The 20,451-nt window shown below is 36.5% G+C and overlaps 5 protein-coding genes across 8 annotated transcripts; 3 read left to right on the forward strand and 2 right to left on the reverse strand.

Annotated features, from left to right (window-relative positions):
* The first annotated feature begins 2,062 nt into the window (after positions 1-2,062).
* On the forward strand, positions 2,063-6,399 carry LOC126692286 (syntaxin-121). Of its 2 annotated transcripts, none has more exons than XM_050387838.1 (2): positions 2,063-2,846; positions 4,564-5,291. In XM_050387838.1, the coding sequence occupies exons 1-2, from the start codon at positions 2,291-2,293 to the stop codon at positions 4,923-4,925; spliced, it is 918 nt and encodes a 305-aa protein (XP_050243795.1). In that variant the 5' UTR covers positions 2,063-2,290; the 3' UTR covers positions 4,926-5,291. The 2 variants fall into 2 exon arrangements, with proteins under 2 accessions (XP_050243795.1, XP_050243794.1); XM_050387837.1 differs by lacking the exon at positions 4,564-5,291 and adding an exon at positions 5,641-6,399 and having other exon boundaries at positions 2,065-2,846.
* A 1,248-nt stretch (positions 6,400-7,647) lies between these two features.
* On the forward strand, positions 7,648-8,678 carry LOC126692287 (heme-binding-like protein At3g10130, chloroplastic). The gene has a single exon (XM_050387839.1). It carries the CDS (start codon positions 7,881-7,883, stop codon positions 8,493-8,495), a length of 615 nt encoding a protein of 204 aa, XP_050243796.1. The 5' UTR covers positions 7,648-7,880; the 3' UTR covers positions 8,496-8,678.
* A 309-nt stretch (positions 8,679-8,987) lies between these two features.
* LOC126692288 (uncharacterized) lies at positions 8,988-11,481 on the reverse strand. Of its 3 annotated transcripts, none has more exons than XM_050387842.1 (2): positions 11,333-11,481; positions 8,988-9,328 (listed from the first exon to the last, which is right to left on the reverse strand). In XM_050387842.1, exon 2 carries the CDS (start codon positions 9,323-9,325, stop codon positions 9,092-9,094), a length of 234 nt encoding a protein of 77 aa, XP_050243799.1. In that variant the 5' UTR covers positions 9,326-9,328; positions 11,333-11,481; the 3' UTR covers positions 8,988-9,091. The 3 variants fall into 3 exon arrangements, with proteins under 3 accessions (XP_050243799.1, XP_050243798.1, XP_050243800.1); XM_050387841.1 differs by lacking the exon at positions 11,333-11,481 and adding an exon at positions 11,148-11,296; XM_050387843.1 differs by lacking the exon at positions 11,333-11,481 and adding an exon at positions 11,273-11,294.
* On the forward strand, positions 11,444-14,940 carry LOC126692282 (fructokinase-like 1, chloroplastic). Its single transcript, XM_050387832.1, has 2 exons — positions 11,444-12,283; positions 13,961-14,940. Exons 1-2 carry the CDS (start codon positions 11,444-11,446, stop codon positions 14,651-14,653), a joined length of 1,533 nt encoding a protein of 510 aa, XP_050243789.1. The 3' UTR covers positions 14,654-14,940.
* Positions 14,941-15,323: 383 nt separating this feature from the next.
* Positions 15,324-19,939, reverse strand: LOC126692280 (O-fucosyltransferase 19-like). Its single transcript, XM_050387824.1, has 8 exons — positions 18,950-19,939; positions 17,722-17,794; positions 17,541-17,611; positions 17,362-17,450; positions 17,131-17,263; positions 16,805-17,037; positions 16,183-16,659; positions 15,324-16,075 (listed from the first exon to the last, which is right to left on the reverse strand). Exons 1-8 carry the CDS (start codon positions 19,568-19,570, stop codon positions 15,820-15,822), a joined length of 1,953 nt encoding a protein of 650 aa, XP_050243781.1. The 5' UTR covers positions 19,571-19,939; the 3' UTR covers positions 15,324-15,819.
* Between the last annotated feature and the right edge of the window lie 512 nt (positions 19,940-20,451).

Consider the following 20,451-nt stretch of genomic DNA (forward strand, 5'->3'; position numbering starts at 1 on the left):
TATCCCTATGGTATGTGCAGTATAAGTTTTGGTTCCTTCGAGATGGGTTACCCCCTATCTTGTTCGGCCACCTGAAGAATGATTCATTCTTAATCCGATCTAGAATTTTGTGCACAGGCTCTTTGAACGTCACATTAACTCCTTCAATTTGCGCCTCTGATTCCTGCATCCTAAAATCTTTTTTCGGTCTTGCCGAAATAATGCCCTATCGAGATCTGCCGAGTAATGGGGCCTTCCCCTTATTCTGCAGCCGATCATCTTCCAGACGCTTATACTCCTCAATGCGCCTCATAAGTTGCCTCATATCCTCGGGAGGTCTTTTCGTCAGCGACTCCCGTAGTTCAGAATCCTCGGAGAGCCCCATCCTGAAGGTGCTTGCCGCTATCTTCTCATTTCCCCCACCGATCTCGTTGTATAGTTCCCAGTACCGACTGGCGTAACTCCGAAGGGTTTCACCGACCCTCATCTTTATGGAAAGTAGCGCATCCACCGGTTGCGGCACTCGGTTGCATGTCACGAATCTATTGCCGAACTCTTGGATCAGCTCGGCGAAGCTGCGAATGGAACCTTTTCGTAACCCATTGAACCATCTCAAGGCTGTGGAGTCGAGATTAGAGGGGAATACCTTACACATTAGCGCATCATTGTGTGCATGCAAGGATATTATGTGGATATAATGACTGACATGCTTCACAAGATCCGTTTTCCCATCGTAGGAATTGAATGGTGGTCGTGTAAATCGACTCAGCATAGGGGCCCGTTCAATTTCATCGGAGAATGGTGACTGAGCAGCCCTTCGTAAGGCTCAGCTCATGGCGTCCATGGCAGTATTGTGGGGTCGCCGTTCCTCTGGTGAATCCGATCCTCGGTCGTCGTATCCGTGCGAACGTGAACGGTTCTGGTGATGACGTGTCTCTCGAGAGTGTGAGTGGTTCCTGCGCCGGCATGATTCTCGGGACAGTGACCGGTTTTGGAATTGTTGGGTACCAGATTGGCTAGAGCTCTCTTCGCCTCGATTTCCCGTGCTATCATCTCTCCTTTGCTGGTGGTTTCGGTCCCTTTCCTGGCGTCGACCCCTTGCTTCCAACTCTAGATCCATTACCAGTTTGCGCAACCGCTCCAGCTCTCGGTCCCTATCATCACGCTGCCCGTGTCCCGAGGCACTCGACATCGTTCGGTGGGTCTGGTCCGATCCTTCTCCCAGGCTAGATTCTTCTTCTCCTCGCAGAAGCTCCCTATCCTCATGCCCTTTTTGTCTTCTTTCCCGCCATGTGGAACCTCGAGAAGATCCTATCGAATCGCTCTGGGCGCGCCCTCCCGAACGCCCCTCGGACATTTCCCTTGTTTGAGTCTCTGTGTCGAGAACGACTTAAAGTAGGAAATCCTAAAGCCCACCTTATAAATAAGTTGTGAGCCCAAGTGAGGCTAAGCCCAATAGTTTCATTTCCGGCGCGCACGGTCAACTATCAAAAAAAAAAAAAAAAAATCATCTAGAACAAAACTCTGGTACAATACTTATGTGCTATTTTTTAGGTTCTTCGTCTTAAGATTCAACCATATGACTAAACTTAAAATATACTTCCATCAATGAGAAAAAAGCCACATATCTAAATCTTAAGCGAAGAACTTAAGAAACAACACCTAAATACTATACTTAAATTTTGCCTATATGAAAAAATTTTACTATAAAAGTATGAAACACGGGGTGTTTGATACACCCACTCAAATATATATTTTCAGTTTTTAAACAACATTACACGCATTGTTATACACTTTTTCACCGTATTTTCACACATATTTTCAAATAACAAAACACATATTTTCAAATACATATATCAAACACCCCCTAAAATTTTAAATGAAATAGTTTAATTGACACTTCTTTATGATTCCAGACTATATTTTCACCCTCAAACTTAATAATTAAAATTCCCCACCTCAATTATCAATTTCTTTTTAAAATTTATTAAAAAAAAAAAAAGTTTTTGAGAGGCAAGGTCCATGTCACCCCATCCACGTCCTCTCCCACCCCATTTGACTTCATACGTAACTTCAAAACTATTCCACCAGCAGTCTGAATATCTTTTGTTGAAACGGCAGGCACCTATACCCCATTTGACCATTCCTCATCTCTCTCTCTTTCTCTTTTCCATTCATTACATAAACCTCTTCCCAAATCATCATTTCCTCTATCCTTTCTCACAATTCCCCGGAAACCCATTTCTCAATTATCCCAAAAAAAAAGGGGTGTTTGAAAACTTTGAACTTTGAATTCCCCACAATACCAAAAATGAATGACTTATTTTCCGGCTCCTTCTCTCGCTTCCGCAACGAACAACCCTCCCCCGATCACCACCACCACGATATCGAGATGGGCCCGGCCGGGCACACCGGAGTTAACCTCGACAAGTTCTTCGAAGACGTCGAGTCCGTCAAAGACGAGCTCAAGGAGCTCGACCGCCTCAACCAAACGCTGCGCTCCTCGCACGACAATTCCCAGACTCTCCACAACGCCAAGGCCGTGAAGGACCTCCGATCCCGCATGGACGCCGACGTGTCCCTCGCTCTCAAGAAGGCCAAGCTGATCAAAGTCAAGCTCGAGGCGCTGGACCGCTCCAACGCGTCGAACCGGAGCTTGCCTGGCTGTGGACCCGGTTCGTCTTCGGACCGGACCAGGACATCCGTGGTGAACGGGCTGAGGAAGAAGCTGAAGGATTCGATGGAGAGTTTCAATAATCTCCGGCAGCAGATTTCGTCGGAGTATCGGGAGACCGTACAGCGCCGGTACTTCACCGTCACCGGCGAAAATCCCGACGACAAAACCGTGGACCTACTTATTTCCACAGGTCAGCTTTTGTTTAAGACAATAGAATATTGAAATATTGTTATTTTATTTTTGTTGTTTTTGTTGAATATGTTATTTAAATAATTTGTGATATTTTGACTTAGGATAAATTTGTTTTTTATATTTAACTTTAAGCATAAATAGTTAAATACTCTAAAAACATGAATTTTTAAGCATTTAATTATATTTCTAATATATTGTTATAGTTCACATGTGAGTTCTATTAATAATGAAAATGATCAATTTAATTATTTAACTAATATTTAGACATTTTTAGGGTGAAAAAAAAATTGTTTTGACAACCCTTGACAAGGACTTGTTGCTTTGATAGTAAGATTACTTTCATTTATCTAGGAAGTTTAAACTAATGAAAATGTGGATTTTTATTATTAACCATTATTTACATATCTAGGATAAATTTTTGTTCTATATAAAATAATTTTGAAGAATAAATGCTCAAAATCTGAATTTAGTCTTTCAATTTTAATTAATATTCTAAAATATTTTCATAGTTCACATGATAGTTCTATTAATTATGAAAAATGATGAATTTAATTATTTAACTATTGATTTAGACATCTTTACGAAAATGTTTTGACTACCCTCAATGAAATACTTGTTGCAGTGTAGGATTACTTTCTTTTATCTTGAATGTTTAAACTTATAAGATTGTGAATTTAATTATTAACTATCTAGGTTAAAATTTTTGTTCTGTATAAAATAATTTTGAAGAATAAATGCTCAAAATCTGAATTTAGTTCTTCAAAAAAAAAAAAAATATCAGAATTTAGTCTTCAATTGTTTAACCATTATTCTAATACATGTGTGATTTCTGATACACTCCTTAATAAATTACTTGTCAACTTAGAACTTAGGACTCTTTGTTGTGACTTACAATTTAGGACTTGTTGTTACGATATTACAATAACTACTATTTATTTCGTGAATTTAATTACTTAATCACAATTTTAATGTGCATTTTTTAACAAAAATAGAAACAAATGTGGATAACGATCTTTATGTTATGTATAGATTGATTTAAGGTAATTTAGTAAAAAATGGAGAATAAAATAAAAAGAGATACCTTATAAATAAGAGCAAGGTCATGGTAGGTTTTGTGATCTATATAAAATAATTTTAAGAATAAATGCATAAAACATGAATTTAATCACGCAACTATTATTCTAATACTCCTTATGTGTGGGTTGATGGGTTCTCACTCCTTCTCAATTTAGGACTTGACAATTATAGACTCCTTATTTTGATAGAATGATTACTATAGTTTATCTAAAAAAACTTAAGAAAATGATGGGTTTAATTATTTAACTATAATTTTGATGTGCACCTGACAAATGCAGGTGAGAATGAGTCATTCTTACAAAAATCCATCCAACGACAAGGTCAAGTAGGGTTTTGTGATCTATAGAAAATAATTTTAAGTTAAAACATGAATTTTAATCATTTAACCACAATTCTAATACTCTTTCTTAGGTGTGAATTCTCACACATCTTCAATTTAGGACTTTTGAGGGTTTAGAAACTATGGTAGCTCTTAATTATTTAACAATAATACTGACTTGCATTTTTGAACAAAAAGAGAAGCAAATGTGGATCAAAATCTTAATGTTACATATAGATTTCTTAATGTTACATATAGATTTGAGTCCAATTAGAAAACTTTAGAAAGTAATATTAAGAGAAATACCTTATGAATACAGGTGAGAGTGAGACATTTTTGCAAAAAGCCATTCAAGAGCAAGGTCGGGGTAGGGTGTTGGACACGATACAAGAGATTCAAGAGAGACATGATGCAGTGAAAGATATAGAGAAAAATCTCAAAGAGTTACACCAAGTGTTCTTGGACATGGCCGTGTTGGTCCAAGCTCAAGGCGAGCAATTGGACAACATTGAGACCCACGTGAACAGGGCTAATTCGTATGTAAGGGGTGGGACCCAGCAGTTGCAGACTGCCAGGTCGCTCCAGAAAAATACCCGGAAATGGACATGTTATGCTATCATAATTTTGCTGGTGATTATTCTAGTGGTGATACTTTCACTCAAGCCTTGGAGTTGGAAATAGAAACATAATGCTCCAGTGTAGGATCACTGTGTATCTATAGCTTTGTCCTGAGCTGCAATGCATTTTATTTCAACCCTTGTTATAGTTTGAGATATGGCCTTTTTTTCTTTTTTTCTTTAGGTTCCAATTGATGTTATATAGTTTTGTAATTAAATTTTATGGGAGTGAGTGAGGTGAGATAGACATGGTTCTTAGAGCCGTTGGCATGGAGCCACCTACTAGAGCCAATAGAATGAGATGTGGCTAGGTCTCATGGAGGTAGACTTTGTTGGAGATACATAGATACCCCTTTTGATGTTAGAATATCTTCCTGTAATCAGTTTCCCTGATTCGATTATAGAATGGAAATTCAAATATTTCACACTATTCTCACAAACTATGTCAGATAAATTTGTATTCTATCAATTTAACTTTAAGAATAAATGCACAAAATGTATATCTAGCCATTCAAATATAGAATGGAAATTCAGCTTTACTGTAATCAGTTTTCCTGATTCAATTATAGAATAAAAATTCAAATATTTCATAAGATTCTCACAAACCATGTAGGATAAATTTGAATTACCTCAATTTAACTTTAAGAATAAATGCACAAAATGTAAATTTAGGCATTCAAATATTATTCTAACATGTAAATCAGAAAAAGAACCTTAAATTTCCGGAAAATTTGTCAAAATTGTAGAACAATATAAAGAAAAATGTGTGATAAATACAGGTGAGAGTGAGACATTCCTACAAAAAGCCATTCAAGAGCAAGGACGGGGTAGAATTTTGGACACAATACAAGAAATTCAAGAGAGGCACGATGCTGTGAAGGATATGGAGAAGAATCTTAAAGAGTTACACCAGGTGTTCTTGGACATGGCCGTATTGGTCCAGGCTCAAGGTGAGCAATTGGACGACATCGCGAACAACGTGGGAAGAGCTCATTCGTTTGTGGATCGTGGGACTCAGCAGTTGCAGACTGCCAGGGTGCTCCAGAAAAACACCCGGAAATGGACCTGTTATGCTATCATAATTTTGGTGGTGATTATTGTGCTTGTGGTGCTCTTTACAGTCAAGCCATGGAAAAATAACAACAGTAGCCAAACTCCAGCAAACTCTACTCCAGCAAGCACCACTCTATCTCCTCCACCTCCAGCTCCAGGAGGAGCATAGGTAGGATTGCCAGGGTGCCTATGGCTTTGCCCTGGGCTGCAGGGTATTTTAGTGTATCCCTTGTTATTGAGATATGGCCTCTTTTTTTTTTTTTTTTTTAATTGATTTGTTTATATTCTTTGAATATGTTGAATTTGATGGGAGTGAGGTGAGATAGACTTGGTTCTTTGATTTTATTTAGAGCCGTTGACATGGAACTACCTACTACTAGAGCTAATATTTTTCATTTTATGGAAGGCAGAGCCAATTTTGTTCATGTGTATACAATATAATAAGATGTGGCTAGGTCTCATTGAGGTAGACTTTATTGGAGACACACCCCTTTGATCTTAGATTCATTTTCCTGTAATTGCAGTTGTTTTTTGGGGGTATCTTGTTGCTTGGTTGCTATTTGTTTTCTTTTTTGTCTCTATATACATGCAATCATACTGTTTATTCAATATATATACACACACATACATGTATACTGTTTTTTTTTTTAGTTATAGAAAATATTTCACAACCTATCAAATAGTGTGTACACAAAAGATTGAAATAGGCTTTCTCGGGTGTTTTTTTTTTTTTTTCTCTGGAGGATCTGATTTTTCAACTAGCAGCCCTGTTTGAATAGACCTGCTGACTGGCAATGGTTTGGAAATTTTGTTACCAAAAAACAAGGAAAAAGCGCCTCACAGAAAATGGCTTCTAATTCTGGGTTAAGGAATTTGTGCTAACAAGTGGTTTGCTAGAGAAAATTCATGCTTTCAAGATTTATGAACTAGAAGTCGGTTTGGTGACGTCTGTTTGGGATAGCGTATTTTCATTGATTTATTTTTCTTATCATGATCCAATTCTCATGATGATATGGTTATGGGAAACCATACGCAGCATATAAAAGATTTGTGTGTGTGTGTGTGTGAGAGTGTGTGTAAAGTATTACTTAAAGCCCATATTTTTAGGAGTGATTTCAAATTGAAACGTATAATTTCAAAACTTTCAAAACACTTTCACTAATTCAAATTGAGTCATGAGCTTCTAAATCCTATTAATTTAAACTTAGGGCCGTTTGAGTTTGGATTTCAAGTTTAATTGGGGGATTTAAATTGATAAGTTTTTAAAAGTTTGGGTTTGATTTGAAACTAACGAAATTATAAGATTTAATTTGTAGCCATCTAAAAAATTCAAGTTTTAATTTTAAAAATGTAAATTTTATGATTTAATTTGAAAATGCCCTTCAAATAAAGGGTTCAAAACGTAATATATATATTTATAATTTAATGGTTGGAGAATGATAATTTAAACTTGGACGTTTTCAATAATAATGGTGGGCTATTGACACTATTGTTCAACATTAATTGGCCCAAAATCTTACAACAAGACTATCTTTCTACAGCACTTGCATAAAGATCATAATAAGATCTAAGGATTGTTAAACGGATTGTCTTTTTGTGGTTGCTGACATGACAAATAAATCATGATACAGTATAGTTTCTCAAAAAAAGAAAAAGAAAAAGAACAAACATGGTACAAAATACTAATTACAAAAGAAAGAACTGTAACGGACAACCTTTCTTTTTTTGAGGAAGCTGTAACGGACAACCTAGTAAAACTATTTGCCTTATTGAGAGGTCGTGGATAAATATAGTCCACAAATGCATCCCTGAATTCCCGTCATTCATTCACCAACAATATTCCAAATAGTCTAAACCAAACCCCCCTCTCCAAGCAAGAACAATCCAGAGAAAACTCGCCCCTCTCTTCTCTAAATCTCTATAAAGATACCAATAGTATCAGTCTCTCTATAACCAATTCTTCAAGATGGGTATGGTGTTGGGAAAGATCAGTGTTGAAACCCCAAAGTACAAAGTGATTCAAGCCTTAGCTGATTATGAAATCCGCATGTATGCACCTTCAGTCATAGCTGAAGTCACATATGACCCAACACAATTCAAGGGTAACAAAGATGGTGGCTTTACTGTATTGGCCAATTACATTGGTGCCTTAGGCAATCCTCAGAATACTAAGCCTGAAAAGATTGCAATGACTGCACCAGTGATAACAAAGGCCCCAGAAAGCTCAGCTGAAAAGATTGCCATGACAGCTCCAGTTGTGACCAAGGCTGGTGGGGATGAGGAGAGTAAGAGGGTGACTATGCAATTTTTGTTGCCAGAGAAGTATCAGAAGGCAGAGGAGGCGCCAAAGCCGGTGGATGAGAGAGTGGTTATAAGAGAGGAAGGAGAGAGGAAGTATGGGGTGGTGAAGTTTGGGGGAGTGGCAACTGAGGAAGTGGTGAAGGAAAAGGTGGAGAAGCTTAAGCAGAGCTTGGAGAGAGATGGGTACAAGATAATTGGGGAGTTCTTGTTGGCGAGGTATAACCCACCTTGGACTTTGCCTCCATTCAGGACCAATGAAGTTATGATCCCAATTGAGTGAGGTTTGAAGCCTAATGTTTATGTAGTAGGAGCTGTTAGTTTTTTTTCTGTTTCTTTTGCAGTTTTTTTTCTGTTGCTTTTGTCTACTGGTTCAGTGTTCATGTTTGAGATTGTAACTCAGGTGGTGGTGATGTGTAAATTATTGGGATTTGAATAAAATGCATTGTCAACTGTTGTATTTTAATAGCCAAGTTGTTGGTCTTCTCTACTCCCTAGCTGCTCTTGAAAGCATGCCATATTTGTTTGGCATGGTTTAGTTTATCTTGATTGTCCAATTATAACCTCCATTTTAACCCATTTTTCAATTGAGTCATACTTGATCACTGATCGGTATATAATTAGTTTCCTCAAAATTATTCAGCATTCCTTGATCACCACTTTAAGGCTAGAAACCCATGAAAACAGAGGCAATTATTTTGGCAAATAAACCAAAAAGAAAAAAAGAAGAAGGAAAAAATAAGATATTGAGAATGAAATTTAGAACAGATGTCTCTAACTAGTAACTCAGAAGCTTCTCTGAATATAACTAATCGATTAGGCAATAATTCACAAAGTGCCCAAATAAATATGTCACACTGGTAATCAATTTTACCATCTTCACCCAGTGAAGAGCTTTAAAACAATAACGATAACATTTAAAATTATCAGGGGTAGTCTAAAAAACTGGCATGCATGTATGAGCCCTATGATCTGCCCTTTCAGTGAATTTCTTCCACTTCCAGGAATTTCTGCCAAAGTCCATCCTCTCCGAGCAAGGAATCGATCTTCATTCAGTATTGCCATTGCATTTGCAAAAAGGAGACAGGCTTCAAGCAAAGTCCATAAACCCATTTCCTGCACAACAAAGGATTCAACATTTCACTTTTACGAAACAACTGCAAGTCAATATCCAAGAGGAGATTCTGATGGAAGTGTTGTGTTCATACATGTAGTGGGTCAGGAGTCCTAAGATCAACATAGTACAGAAAATGAAAGAAAGAAACAATTACCCTACAATTGAACCCCCTTCAAATAGAACAATTTAACAAACCCAAGCCCGTTCACTGGAAGTCTAACTGTAGTCTTACATGCATCTTGGTTATTTTTGTCCAATGTCACAATGTCGACAAATAAAGCTGCTTACCTACAGTTTTACTAACAGAAGTTCAACATACTCCATTGCAAAAGGTGATAGAATCAAAAATTGTAACCACAGAGTTAAATACTTCAAAATTTTGTTTATCATGATCCTCTAATCACTTAGAGATGGAGCTGGCATAGACCTTACTTATGATGGGCTCCATAAACATGTCCAATAAGCCATAGGACACTGGCAAGTTCACCTACAGTGATTATCTAGTCAGCTGGCAATAGCAGCATATAGTGCATTTGCAGTTTGATCAACACAAAAGAACATCTACATCAACAATCAAATCAAAGGGGTGTTGCTAATTGCTACCCCCTCATTCTGTCTAACTTGATCTTACCGGCTTAGTGTGTGTGTGTGTGTGTGTGTACTGTGTTCTCACAGATAGTACTAGATACCAGTTGTCTAGTTGGTAATCATGCTAAAGCCATCTCAATTAGCCAATTAGAGCTGCAATCAGCCAGCTAGGCAGCACTCAAGATGTATAATATGTCGTGCAGAGGCATGAACTCTAGTGCTCTCCAAATACAAAGCAACACTGTAAACATATTTTGTTTGTATCTATAGAATAAACCTTAATAAAAAATACTCCAAAGGGATAGCTTTTCTTTTCACAATCTATAATCAACAACTAATACATATCACATCTCTACATAGGCTAAACTTTTATCAAATAGAGTTCCACATCCCAAATGCCATAATAATTTCCAACCAGGCCACATGTGTCTCTTCAATTTTATAGCCTTACAAAACTAAAATCGCCATTTACACAATGTCAATTGACTCAATTCCAAGCCCAAATATCTAGTTCTGGATCCTGACAAGCATTATATAGTATAAGCAAACAATGATACTTTAACCAACAAAATAAATATCTAGAACTATAGCGATCATTAAACACTGGAAATAATTGAGGCCACCATGTTCGGTTTACCTCCATAGTCTCCCAATCAAATTCACACTAGAACTGAAAGTGACACTGTGCAACCCTTATTATCTCCTGGGCTAACAGAACTGCATACTAACTGGCTTATGAAAACAACATTTTGACAGTCACATGCTTATTAGAACAATTAAAATCAATAAAATGAGATACTACATACAACCACAACCTTAAACCTATTAAGATCTTAATTTTGTTTTGGTCACTATAGATAACCTCATCTTTTCCTTGGTCAGAAACTGGCTAAAAACGCCTACCTTAAAAGCCTCAGTTCTAGATGAAACTAGTGTATCCTATTACCAAATAAAAATCAGAACCCAGCAAAGGCCAAGAACCCAAATCTAAAAATCTAAGTAGAACCCAGATTTGGGCATAAACAAAAGATCCATGAACTTCTGAAACAAAAACAAGTTCATACACATATGACAGCAACGATAAATTGAACTCCAAAATCAAACAAAGTATCAGACAATCCCATACAGTTATTTCAGTTCAATTAAACCAGAACACGCATGTACATAACTTAGTATTCTCCGAAAAAAAAAAACACAAAAAGCAAAACAAAAACAAATAGGAAGCCTCACCAATAATAAGATTAAGCAAACCCACCAAGGAATTGATTCAGGGTTCAGACCCTTTTCCTTGATTTGTTTTACAAACAGAAAACAGAAAGACCCAGTTCAAAGAAATAAAGACCAAAAATCAGAACCTTTTATTAAAGTGTATCTCATCCAACGGTTTAGAATACTTTGCTTGCGTAAACGAATACCTGATATCCGTTCGATTAAAATATCAGCTGTCATTGCTCTTAACCGCCCCGTACCCGACCCGAATAAAACAAACACTCCTATATTTACGACCCGATATAATCTCGCAATCCATGGCTTCATTTCAGCTACTTCACTCTCTTCCACTCTTTCTCACAAACCTTAAACTTCAAAAAAATCACAGAAAAGCTTCATTTTTAGCTTCAGATTCAGAGCCTCAAAATAGTCATACGCTCACACATATTGCTAGAGATTCATACACTTCTAACAATGGAGCTCTTGACTCGCCAAAACCCACTCGCCGAGTCAGAACAAAGAAACCCACTTCGTCCTCTTCTTCTTCTTCTTCTTCTTCTTCAACCATTACACCAAAGAAAACCAAGCGTTCGACAAAAACAAAAGTCGAAAAATCCAAACTTGAAGCTAAAGAGACCACAAACGAAGCTAAAAACACAGACCCAGATCCAAATTCCGATGAACTCTTCGACTACGACGATGGAATTGACTTTCCATACTTGGACCCACCTCTGATTTGCTGCTTCGGCGGTGCACGCAAAGAGTTTGTGCCCACAGTCCGAGTCTCCGATAACCAAATGCACCCTGACATATACTCGGAGTGGAAGAATCTCCAGTGGGACCCACCAGAGTTCGTGAGAGCTCCAGGTGGGCCCCCATCCAACGTGGCGATCTCGCACGTGCGGCTCGGCGGGCGTGCGGCGTTTATGGGAAAAGTTGCGAAGGACGAGTTTGGGGAAGAGCTGGTGAGGACGATGAATGTGGAGAGAGTGCAGACTCGAGCTGTGAAGTTTGATAAGAGTGGTGGTGTTAAAACTGCTTGTGCGTATGTGAAGATTGTGTTTGATGAGGATGGGAAGATGAGGAGCGAGGTTGTGAAAGAGGCTGCTGAGGATTCTCTTCTTGCTGATGAATTGAACCTAGCTGTGCTCAAAGAGGTCTTACTTTTATATTTATGCAAATATATAGTATAATGTTTTCAGAATAATGATGTTAAGAAAGTTTTTATTGAAAAAGATAAAAAACAATTAATGTTTTGATATATATATATTCATAAAATTAGTGTTGAAACTTTTCTAAAATAGTTTATTAATAATTGTCTTAAGACACTTGCTAACAGGACCCCATATATATATATTTGTTTGGGGAGTGGGGATTTGAATCTGATGTCTGCATTGGAAATACTAGGAGGACTCATTCGAGCTATGAGGCTCTTGGAACAAAACTTATATATAGGTGATTGTGCTACATTGGTATAATTGGTCTAATACTTATAGGAGGGACCTAATAATTACTCAAATGTTAAATTCAATACCAATTTTAGGAGAAATGATAGTTTATAGGAAGGAAAATACTTATATATATAGGCCTTTGTGTTACATTGGTCAATGTACACGTGATTGAATTTAATTGGGGCACAACAAGGAACTGTGTCTTAAGTTTTGCCCTCAAAGAAAAATATTAAACTTAATACCAATTTTATTATAAAATATTTACAAACTAATGTGACAATGATTATGATTGGTGCTATATTATAATTAGAGTAATGCTACAGACATAAACTATTTTACAACATTTTTACAAACTGCTGATTTGGCTTTAGCATTTTTCAAATAGTTATTGTAAGTAAAAATATGATGTTAGTGATGGGTCCATATTATAACTAGTAAGAATTTGCCACATCAATAGTTTGTAAAAATGTTGTAAAATAGTTTATGTACATAGCATTACTCTTATAATTACTTACTTTTGTCTCGTATTTAAAAGTTGACATATCATTTTTTTAGGTTAATGTAGTAACATTTATGGTATTGGAAGAATCACTGAGAGTATACAGGTGGTGTTGTGTTGGGCACCACTTAATGCTTGAGTGATTAAATTCATTCTTTACTATCAGCTTAAGGTTCCACATATACCTATTGAGTTTGTCTTCCTAAAAACAAAAACAAAAACAAAAATTGCAACTTGGTTCTGATTCTAATCTACACACAGAATGCTACATATTCTGAAATTTCTAGGAGCTCCTAATGCTTTGTAGACAATGTGGCAGATTTTAGAGGTACTTGGCTCATTTGATGTTAAGGCTTATATTGTAGTGAGTGAATCCTCTGTGTGAATAATATCTAGCAGTCTTGCATTTCTTGCAAATTTAATAGCTTTGTAACTGCAATAGTTTCTATGTCTTTAGCTTCATGAAAGTGAAAGAAACAGAAATTATTGCTGGTTAGGTTTATTTAACAATTAGAGGCATATAGCCTTTTCCAATCATTGGGCAGAGAAATTTGTTTTAGATTGATTAACTCAGCTACAAAAGGAGAATTTTTTTTTTTTTTTTTACTTGAGTTGTAGGTAAGGGAATCATTCCATTGCCAAACTTAAAAAAAACATTATTCTTAACCATGTTAATGATCCCACTTTATTGTTGACAAGTGAATGTACTTATATTTACTAGTGACCAATTTTATTGTTATTACGAATGATATGTTGGTTTGTTTGGCAGTAAAATTTATTTGATTGATATGGTGGCATTACTTTGCATCTGAAGAAAGTTATTGTCTCCAAGAATTGTGCTTGTTAACTTATTATGAAAACTCCTCTCTACTTATATGTTGCAGGCTAGACTTTTTCATTTTAATTCAGAAGTTCTGATCTCCCCTTTGATGAAATCTACCCTTTTTAGGGCAATTGCATGGTCTAAAAAGTTTGGAGGTCTTATATTCTTTGACTTGAATCTGCCCTTGCCTCTGTGGAGATCACGTGATGAGACAAGGGAGATAATCAAGAAAGCCTGGAGCGAAGCAAACATCATTGAGGTTTCAAGGCAGGAGCTAGAATTTCTTCTAGATGAAGATTATTATGAGAGGAAAAAAAATTACAGGCATGAATATTATGCTGAAAATTTTGAGCAAACCAAGAACCGGCGAAATTACTACCATTATACACGAGAAGAAATCTCTCCGTTGTGGCATGATGGTCTTAAATTTTTGTTTGTGACTGATGGAACTCTTCGAATTCATTACTATACCCCTTCATTCGATGGAGTGGTGATTGGGACAGAAGATGTGCTCATCACCCCATTTACCTGTGACAGGACTGGCTCTGGTGATGCTGTTGTGGCAGGTATTATGAGAAAGCTGACCACTTACCCTGAGATGTTTAAAAATCAAGATATTTTGGAGAGGCAGCTTCGCTTTGCAATTGCTGCAGGAATCATATCACAATGGACTATTGGTGCTGTGAGAGGTTTTCCTACTGAAAGTGCAGCACAAAATTTGAAAGAACAAGTTTATATACCTTCAATGTGGTAGAGCAGAAAAGGTTTACGTACCTTTAACACAGAGCAGATCATAAAACATGATTATTCGTAGCTTTCAAGGCGTTTATTGTATGTTATCTAGAGCATTGAGAATTTTGTCTCTAATGAAGGTGAGGAAGAAGTTTTGAAAAGATTCCATGAAATTTTTCACGGGTCCAATTTGTTGGATTCCAGGCCATACTGAATCAGTTATAATAGTGCACTTGATTATGTGCATTTTGTTGGTGAGAAATGACTTAACAGTTCCTCTTGTAATGATATCAGAATTTTTGTGGTCAACATTTCTCTCTCTCTCTCTCTCTCTCTCTCTCTCTATATATATATATATATCATATCCACCCTTTAGTTTAGCCTTCAAAGGCTGTTAATCTTCTAAAGGGTTTTTCACATATAGCAGGATTCATTTTAGTGATTTTGGTTATGGATTATTCAACCAACATTTGATCTATTAGGAACTTGCATTTTACCTGGATAGTTAAGCCACCTTAATTTTTGCCTAGATGTCTCATAAGTAATATGTAACTGCAGTGGCTCTTATTTGAAATTAAAGGGACAAGTTTCCCGGGGACAATTAGGTTAGAATCACATTTATTAAAGTCTTCATTGGCAATGCCTATGTGAAAAAATGGTCTGCATTGGCTTCTATGATAATCCTCTGCAACTATTGAAACTTGCATGAGATTTCATCTTATTCTAATTGAATAAATGAAGAAAACAAAAAAATTAAAATGATATCTTCAGGGAACATATGGAAATCAATTTCTGTGGCTAACTACGTTCTATAATGCCCATTTTGGCATGTAATTTTGATAAGAAAATTAAAGAAAAAAATAATGAATCAATATAGTACTATAACTCTACATGTGATGGCGATGATGTTTCTGTGCCAGTGTAGGTAACCTGGTTTGCCTTAAAATGATGCACAACCTTCTGCAATCTCCACTTCCCCCTGGTAAGGTTCTCCTCTGCTGCTATGCCATAAATGCACATTTTTTAAGAAAAAAATCTTAGGAGAAACTCAAAACTTGTAGACCCTCTTGGCAGCTATTGCTTCCAGACTGGGCAAAGATGCAGTTCATTTCAGAAACCCCTATAAGCAGCCTGTTAAGCAATTGTAATCTTATACTCCAATTCAAATAATCTCAACAAACGGAAATGCTATCTTTGCACTGCCGCCCTCAAATGTTTCTGATCAAGAAATTTCAGGTTATTGAGGTGCTCCTGAGACTTGTCACAGACACAACCAGGAAAAGGATTTGCATAAAAATTCTCCTCCAGCCTTGGTGACTCTCCTGCCTGTCTACGATATGGTGCTCCAAGCCTGTCGGAATGCAAACTCTTAACCTCTAAAGAAAATTTTTCTGACGATATTACTCCCTCATCCAGCTGATCAATCAGTCTAACAAATTCCAACCTGAAACACAGACAGCTTAACATATCAGAAATATTAAGTTTATGTCTACAAACTTACAAAGAATAAAGTTTGATAAAAAATTATGCCTAATAATAGTGTAAACAAACCTTTCAGGGTTGATTGTCTTTCGAAATCCTTCAAACCTCCTATGTCCCTGCACTGCCTTGGCCATATTTCCATCATATGTGTAAACAAAGACATCGCTTTCAAGTGCCACAATATGATCCAAGGCGGCCATCTGATTCTGATATGGTCTAAAGGGCTGTAACTCTTCTTCTGTTGCAAGAGTGGAATGAGAGAAGACATTAGGGTACTCAGAGCGAAAGGCAGCCATGCTATTGCTGCCATATATCTCTCCTGCAACTATGTAGATAGTTGTAGTGGAAGGGTAACCCATGGCCTTAAGGAATAGGGCTGCTTCTCTAGGGGACATTGGGCATCCCCCTTGGAGACGCTTCTCCTTACTATCTATCTCTTTCTCCTTCCAATGCTTTACATTGTACCTCATAATCCTAAGTTCCTCAGCCTCTTCTGCAGTAAGGTTGTGGCTGCATCCAGTGAAAGCAAGCATATCTTTCTCGTATCTGCAAGCAAGATTAGATTAAATATTACAAATCTAAAGGTGTATGTCACATCATTTAAAATTTTAAATGACTAATCATTTCCATTTCACTTGAAATGGAGAGGATCTTATTGCTTTTAAAAACACTAATAATATCATGATGATACCTTAGATGCAGAGCAATATATGGCTCACTATTGTTCCTTAATCTATCAACCAGAATTCTCCCAAGATCTTCAATCTCCTTTTTGTACCGGAGAGCCTCATAATTGGCACGGCACCTGAGCTTCTGGATGTTGGAAGCGAGGCCATTATTAACCAGTCGAGAATCAGTGTGGGTGAACTTTATCACCTTTTTTTTCTTTAACAATGGCATCATCTCATTTCTGTAGTAACTAGCCTGCACATGAAAGCATCTGAGATTTAATTCCCATGATAGGGAAAAAAAATGGAGTTGAAAAAAGTATATTTTAATTGCACACTATTTCCATACCTTAGACCAGGAAACAGGGGCCTTTGGAAGGGGCTGGATTGCTGCATACTTGGGTGGCAAATACTCAACTATCTCAATATCATCTTTTAAAACTTCCATGAAGTGCCTCCAGTCAAAGATATCTTTGAAGTCACTGCAAAGCATTAGAATATTTGATTAATAGGATTAAAAGATTAGAAACTAAATCTATTCATTGGATGACAATAGTAGCATAGAAAGTTAGAATAATACCTTGGATCTGTCCAAAATGACTCATGATCAAGAGAAGGAAGAACCAAAGTGGCATTCATTATCTTGGCAACAGCAACCATATCACATATCTGAAGTCAATAATTAACAAGGTTAGCTTGAAAAACACACATATCCATGAGACTGAGAATAAATATGAATAAGCTTTTGTAAATTCTTACTCCTGTTCTCATTTGATTCAATCCACCATTGGCATGAACAAGAAGATAGCCATTTGTTTTCGAACCCGTCCCTGAGAGCAATTTCAATTCATTAAAATCAGAACAAAAAATTAAAATAGTTATGTTCATAAGCATGCAATTACATATTTTGGTGTGGCGGAATGGAAGTAGATAGACATACTTATTTTATTCCTGGGTCGCTTAATGCATTGATAATAGTTGTCACTGTTCGGTTTCATCCATATCTCAGGAGTCTGTAAAAAAAAAAAAAAAAACAAACCAAAAACAAAAATTAAAACTCATGAGCTAATCATAAAACCTTAAATCTAAAAATAGCTAGTCCCAAATTAAAAGGCACATAAACCCCCCCCCAAAAAAAAATGTCACACCCTTTTTCAAATTTTTTTTTTTTAAATACAATAGCAAATATAGTAATAGCAATGTCATTTGCCATATAAAAAAGAAGAAGAAATAGCAATGTAACATCCTTTTTCAATTTCTTTTTTTTGGATACAATAGCAAATATAGTACTAGCAATTGCCAACAAGCAACACAACATACTATCTTATTAGCAAAAAAAAAAAAAAACACAACATACTATCTTTGTAGTAAAAAGTCAAATACAACTGTATCATAAATGTCATCATTGAAAGTAAGGACGGGGTGTGAATGAAAACACAAACAGCCAATTGCCAACTAAATAATATGAAAAAGCAAGTCATTCAGCAAAAAATAAAATAGCAAAAAAACAAAAAAAAAACTGATACGTATGAAACAAAGCAAAGCAAATCAGCCCAAACAGTCTGGACTCCGAAATATTAGTCATAGCCACCCCTCAAGAAAATTCAAAGCACTAGCTGCCACCAACTTTATGTTTTATCAGTCAAAGCAACAACAGTATCTGAGACCCATTTTAATTTCCCAACTCATAAAATTTATTAATAAAAAATTTGAGATGGGTATATACTTAAAAAAACCTAAAATATTAATTTAAAAATATTAAATTACAGATTATATTCTCTAATTTTGAACTGTTTCAAATCCCAATTCAGTCTTTTGAATTTCTATTTGTTTTCACTGTAGTTCTTTGGTTTTAACTAGACACTAAATTTAGAAAACGCTCAAATTAAGAAATGAAAAAATTTAAATGGGGTTAAAACTAATAAAACAGCCTTAAAAGCTGTACCTATATATAAGGAAATGCCACTCATTTGTATGATACTAACCCAAAAAAAATTAGAACCACATAACTGAAAGTTAATTTTAATTGCAGAAACTAATTTACAAGTCTAATACGTAATCTAAGTTAGAACCCAGATTAAAATTATTGAACAAAACAAAAACCCAAATCATTAAAATTAACCAAACTAGAAACATTAAAACTCAAATGGGTATCTTCAAAAACTTACAGACAATCTTTCAAGAACACGTTTTGGCATGGAGTTTTGAGTTTCAGAGAGAGCACGTTGAGCCATAGCCCAATCATCCTTAAAGCTCTGTATAATCAAAAGCCCACGATCAATCTTCTTCACGTCCACCCTTTGATTGCGCAAAACCGAGACTTTAACGAAAACCGACAAAACCGCTAATACCATCAAAACCCCGAAGATCGTACGGCCCATATTGCTCCTCCTCCCTGATCTCAACGACTGGAACATCACGGCCGTCCAATAAAACCGATCTTCAATCTTGAGCAGCCACGTGTCCGGCACAGAGAAAAACGCTCTCCAACGTAAAAGCAAACACCTGATCAGTAAAAAGCAATGGTTGTGGTGGTGATGGTGGTGGTGGTGGTGGTTATGGTGGTGAAGTAAATGGGACCCACAACTTGAAACGACATCGTCGTCAAGGTCGCTAATATCGTCATGGTGGTCGTTGGAAACAGATTCTGGGTCGTCAGAGAATTCGGAGGATCTGTCGACGTCGTTTAAGTCTGCGACACGTCGTCTGGTGGTGGTGGGCAAGGAAGAGAGTCGTGGGCTGGCGGTGGCGGAGTTGGATGATGGGCCAACGCCCAACGAAGACGACATGTCGGTTTTTTTTTTTTTTGAAAATCGAAACCAATGAAATGAATATATACTATGTTTATTAATGGAAGAGAAAGAAAATGGAAAGTTGGGCTTTTTGTGTGTCTGTGTGTGTGTGTGTGTCTGAGAGAGAGAGAGAGAGAGAGAGAGAGAAGAGAAGGAACCGTTTGTGTTGGTTTTGGTGTTTGTGAAGAGAGAGGAGGTTGGTTCCGAATTGTAAGGCCAGTTGAGAGGTGTTAATTTTTTCTTGTATGTATGTATGTATATGGACTATAGAGATGGAGAGAGAGAGTTCTCTCTCTCTCTTTCTTTCTCTCTTTCTCTCTCTATAAAGTGTCTGTGTGTCTAAAACCTTGTTTTGGAGTTGGACAATGTTGTTTTTCGTCTGAATCCTTTTTATCATTGTGGGTGTGGCATGAGAGTGGAAATGGCATATTTGCCCTTAAAGAATTTGACCAAGTTCAATGCAAAAATAAATCATGATTTTATGTGATATTTAGGTTTATTGATACAAATATTTTTGGGATGACTTTAGATCCAAACCGGTTTAGAGTTATTTTTTCCGCTAACTCACAATATGACGATTTGTAAGGCTTTTTATATTTATGATTTAAACAAATCATATGACTCGTTAAAAATGATATTTTGACTTTAAATTTGTTTGAAACTATTTTTTCTAAATCAATTTATGAGATTATCAATATGCATCTTTTAAATAAGTCATATAACTAATTAGGTTTATTGATACAAATATTTTTGGGACAACTTTAGCTCCAAACCGGTTGAGAGTTATTTTCTCCACTAACTCACAATATGACGATTTGTAAGGCTTTTTATATTTATGATTTAAACAAATCACATGACTCATTAAAAATGATATTTTG

The sequence above is a fragment of the Quercus robur genome, chromosome 7 (genome assembly GCF_932294415.1).
Source record: "Quercus robur chromosome 7, dhQueRobu3.1, whole genome shotgun sequence".
In the NCBI taxonomy this organism is placed as follows: domain Eukaryota; kingdom Viridiplantae; phylum Streptophyta; class Magnoliopsida; order Fagales; family Fagaceae; genus Quercus; species Quercus robur.

Excerpts from the sequence above, each read along its gene's own strand:
- LOC126692286 (XM_050387837.1), top strand. The coding sequence starts at position 2,291 with ATGAATGACTTATTTTCCGGCTCCTTCTCTCGCTTCCGCAACGAACAA. Across the intron at positions 2,847-5,640 it reads GGACCTACTTATTTCCACAG|GTGAGAGTGAGACATTCCTA; the intron begins GTCAGCTTTTGT and ends TGATAAATACAG.
- LOC126692287 (XM_050387839.1), top strand. The coding sequence starts at position 7,881 with ATGGGTATGGTGTTGGGAAAGATCAGTGTTGAAACCCCAAAGTACAAA.
- LOC126692288 (XM_050387842.1), bottom strand. The coding sequence starts at position 9,325 with ATGGGTTTATGGACTTTGCTTGAAGCCTGTCTCCTTTTTGCAAATGCA.
- LOC126692282 (XM_050387832.1), top strand. The coding sequence starts at position 11,444 with ATGGCTTCATTTCAGCTACTTCACTCTCTTCCACTCTTTCTCACAAAC. Across the intron at positions 12,284-13,960 it reads ACCTAGCTGTGCTCAAAGAG|GCTAGACTTTTTCATTTTAA; the intron begins GTCTTACTTTTA and ends TATATGTTGCAG.
- LOC126692280 (XM_050387824.1), bottom strand. The coding sequence starts at position 19,570 with ATGTCGTCTTCGTTGGGCGTTGGCCCATCATCCAACTCCGCCACCGCC. Across the intron at positions 17,038-17,130 it reads CCCCTGTTTCCTGGTCTAAG|GCTAGTTACTACAGAAATGA; the intron begins GTATGGAAATAG and ends TTTCATGTGCAG. Across the intron at positions 16,660-16,804 it reads TATATTGCTCTGCATCTAAG|ATACGAGAAAGATATGCTTG; the intron begins GTATCATCATGA and ends TCTTGCTTGCAG.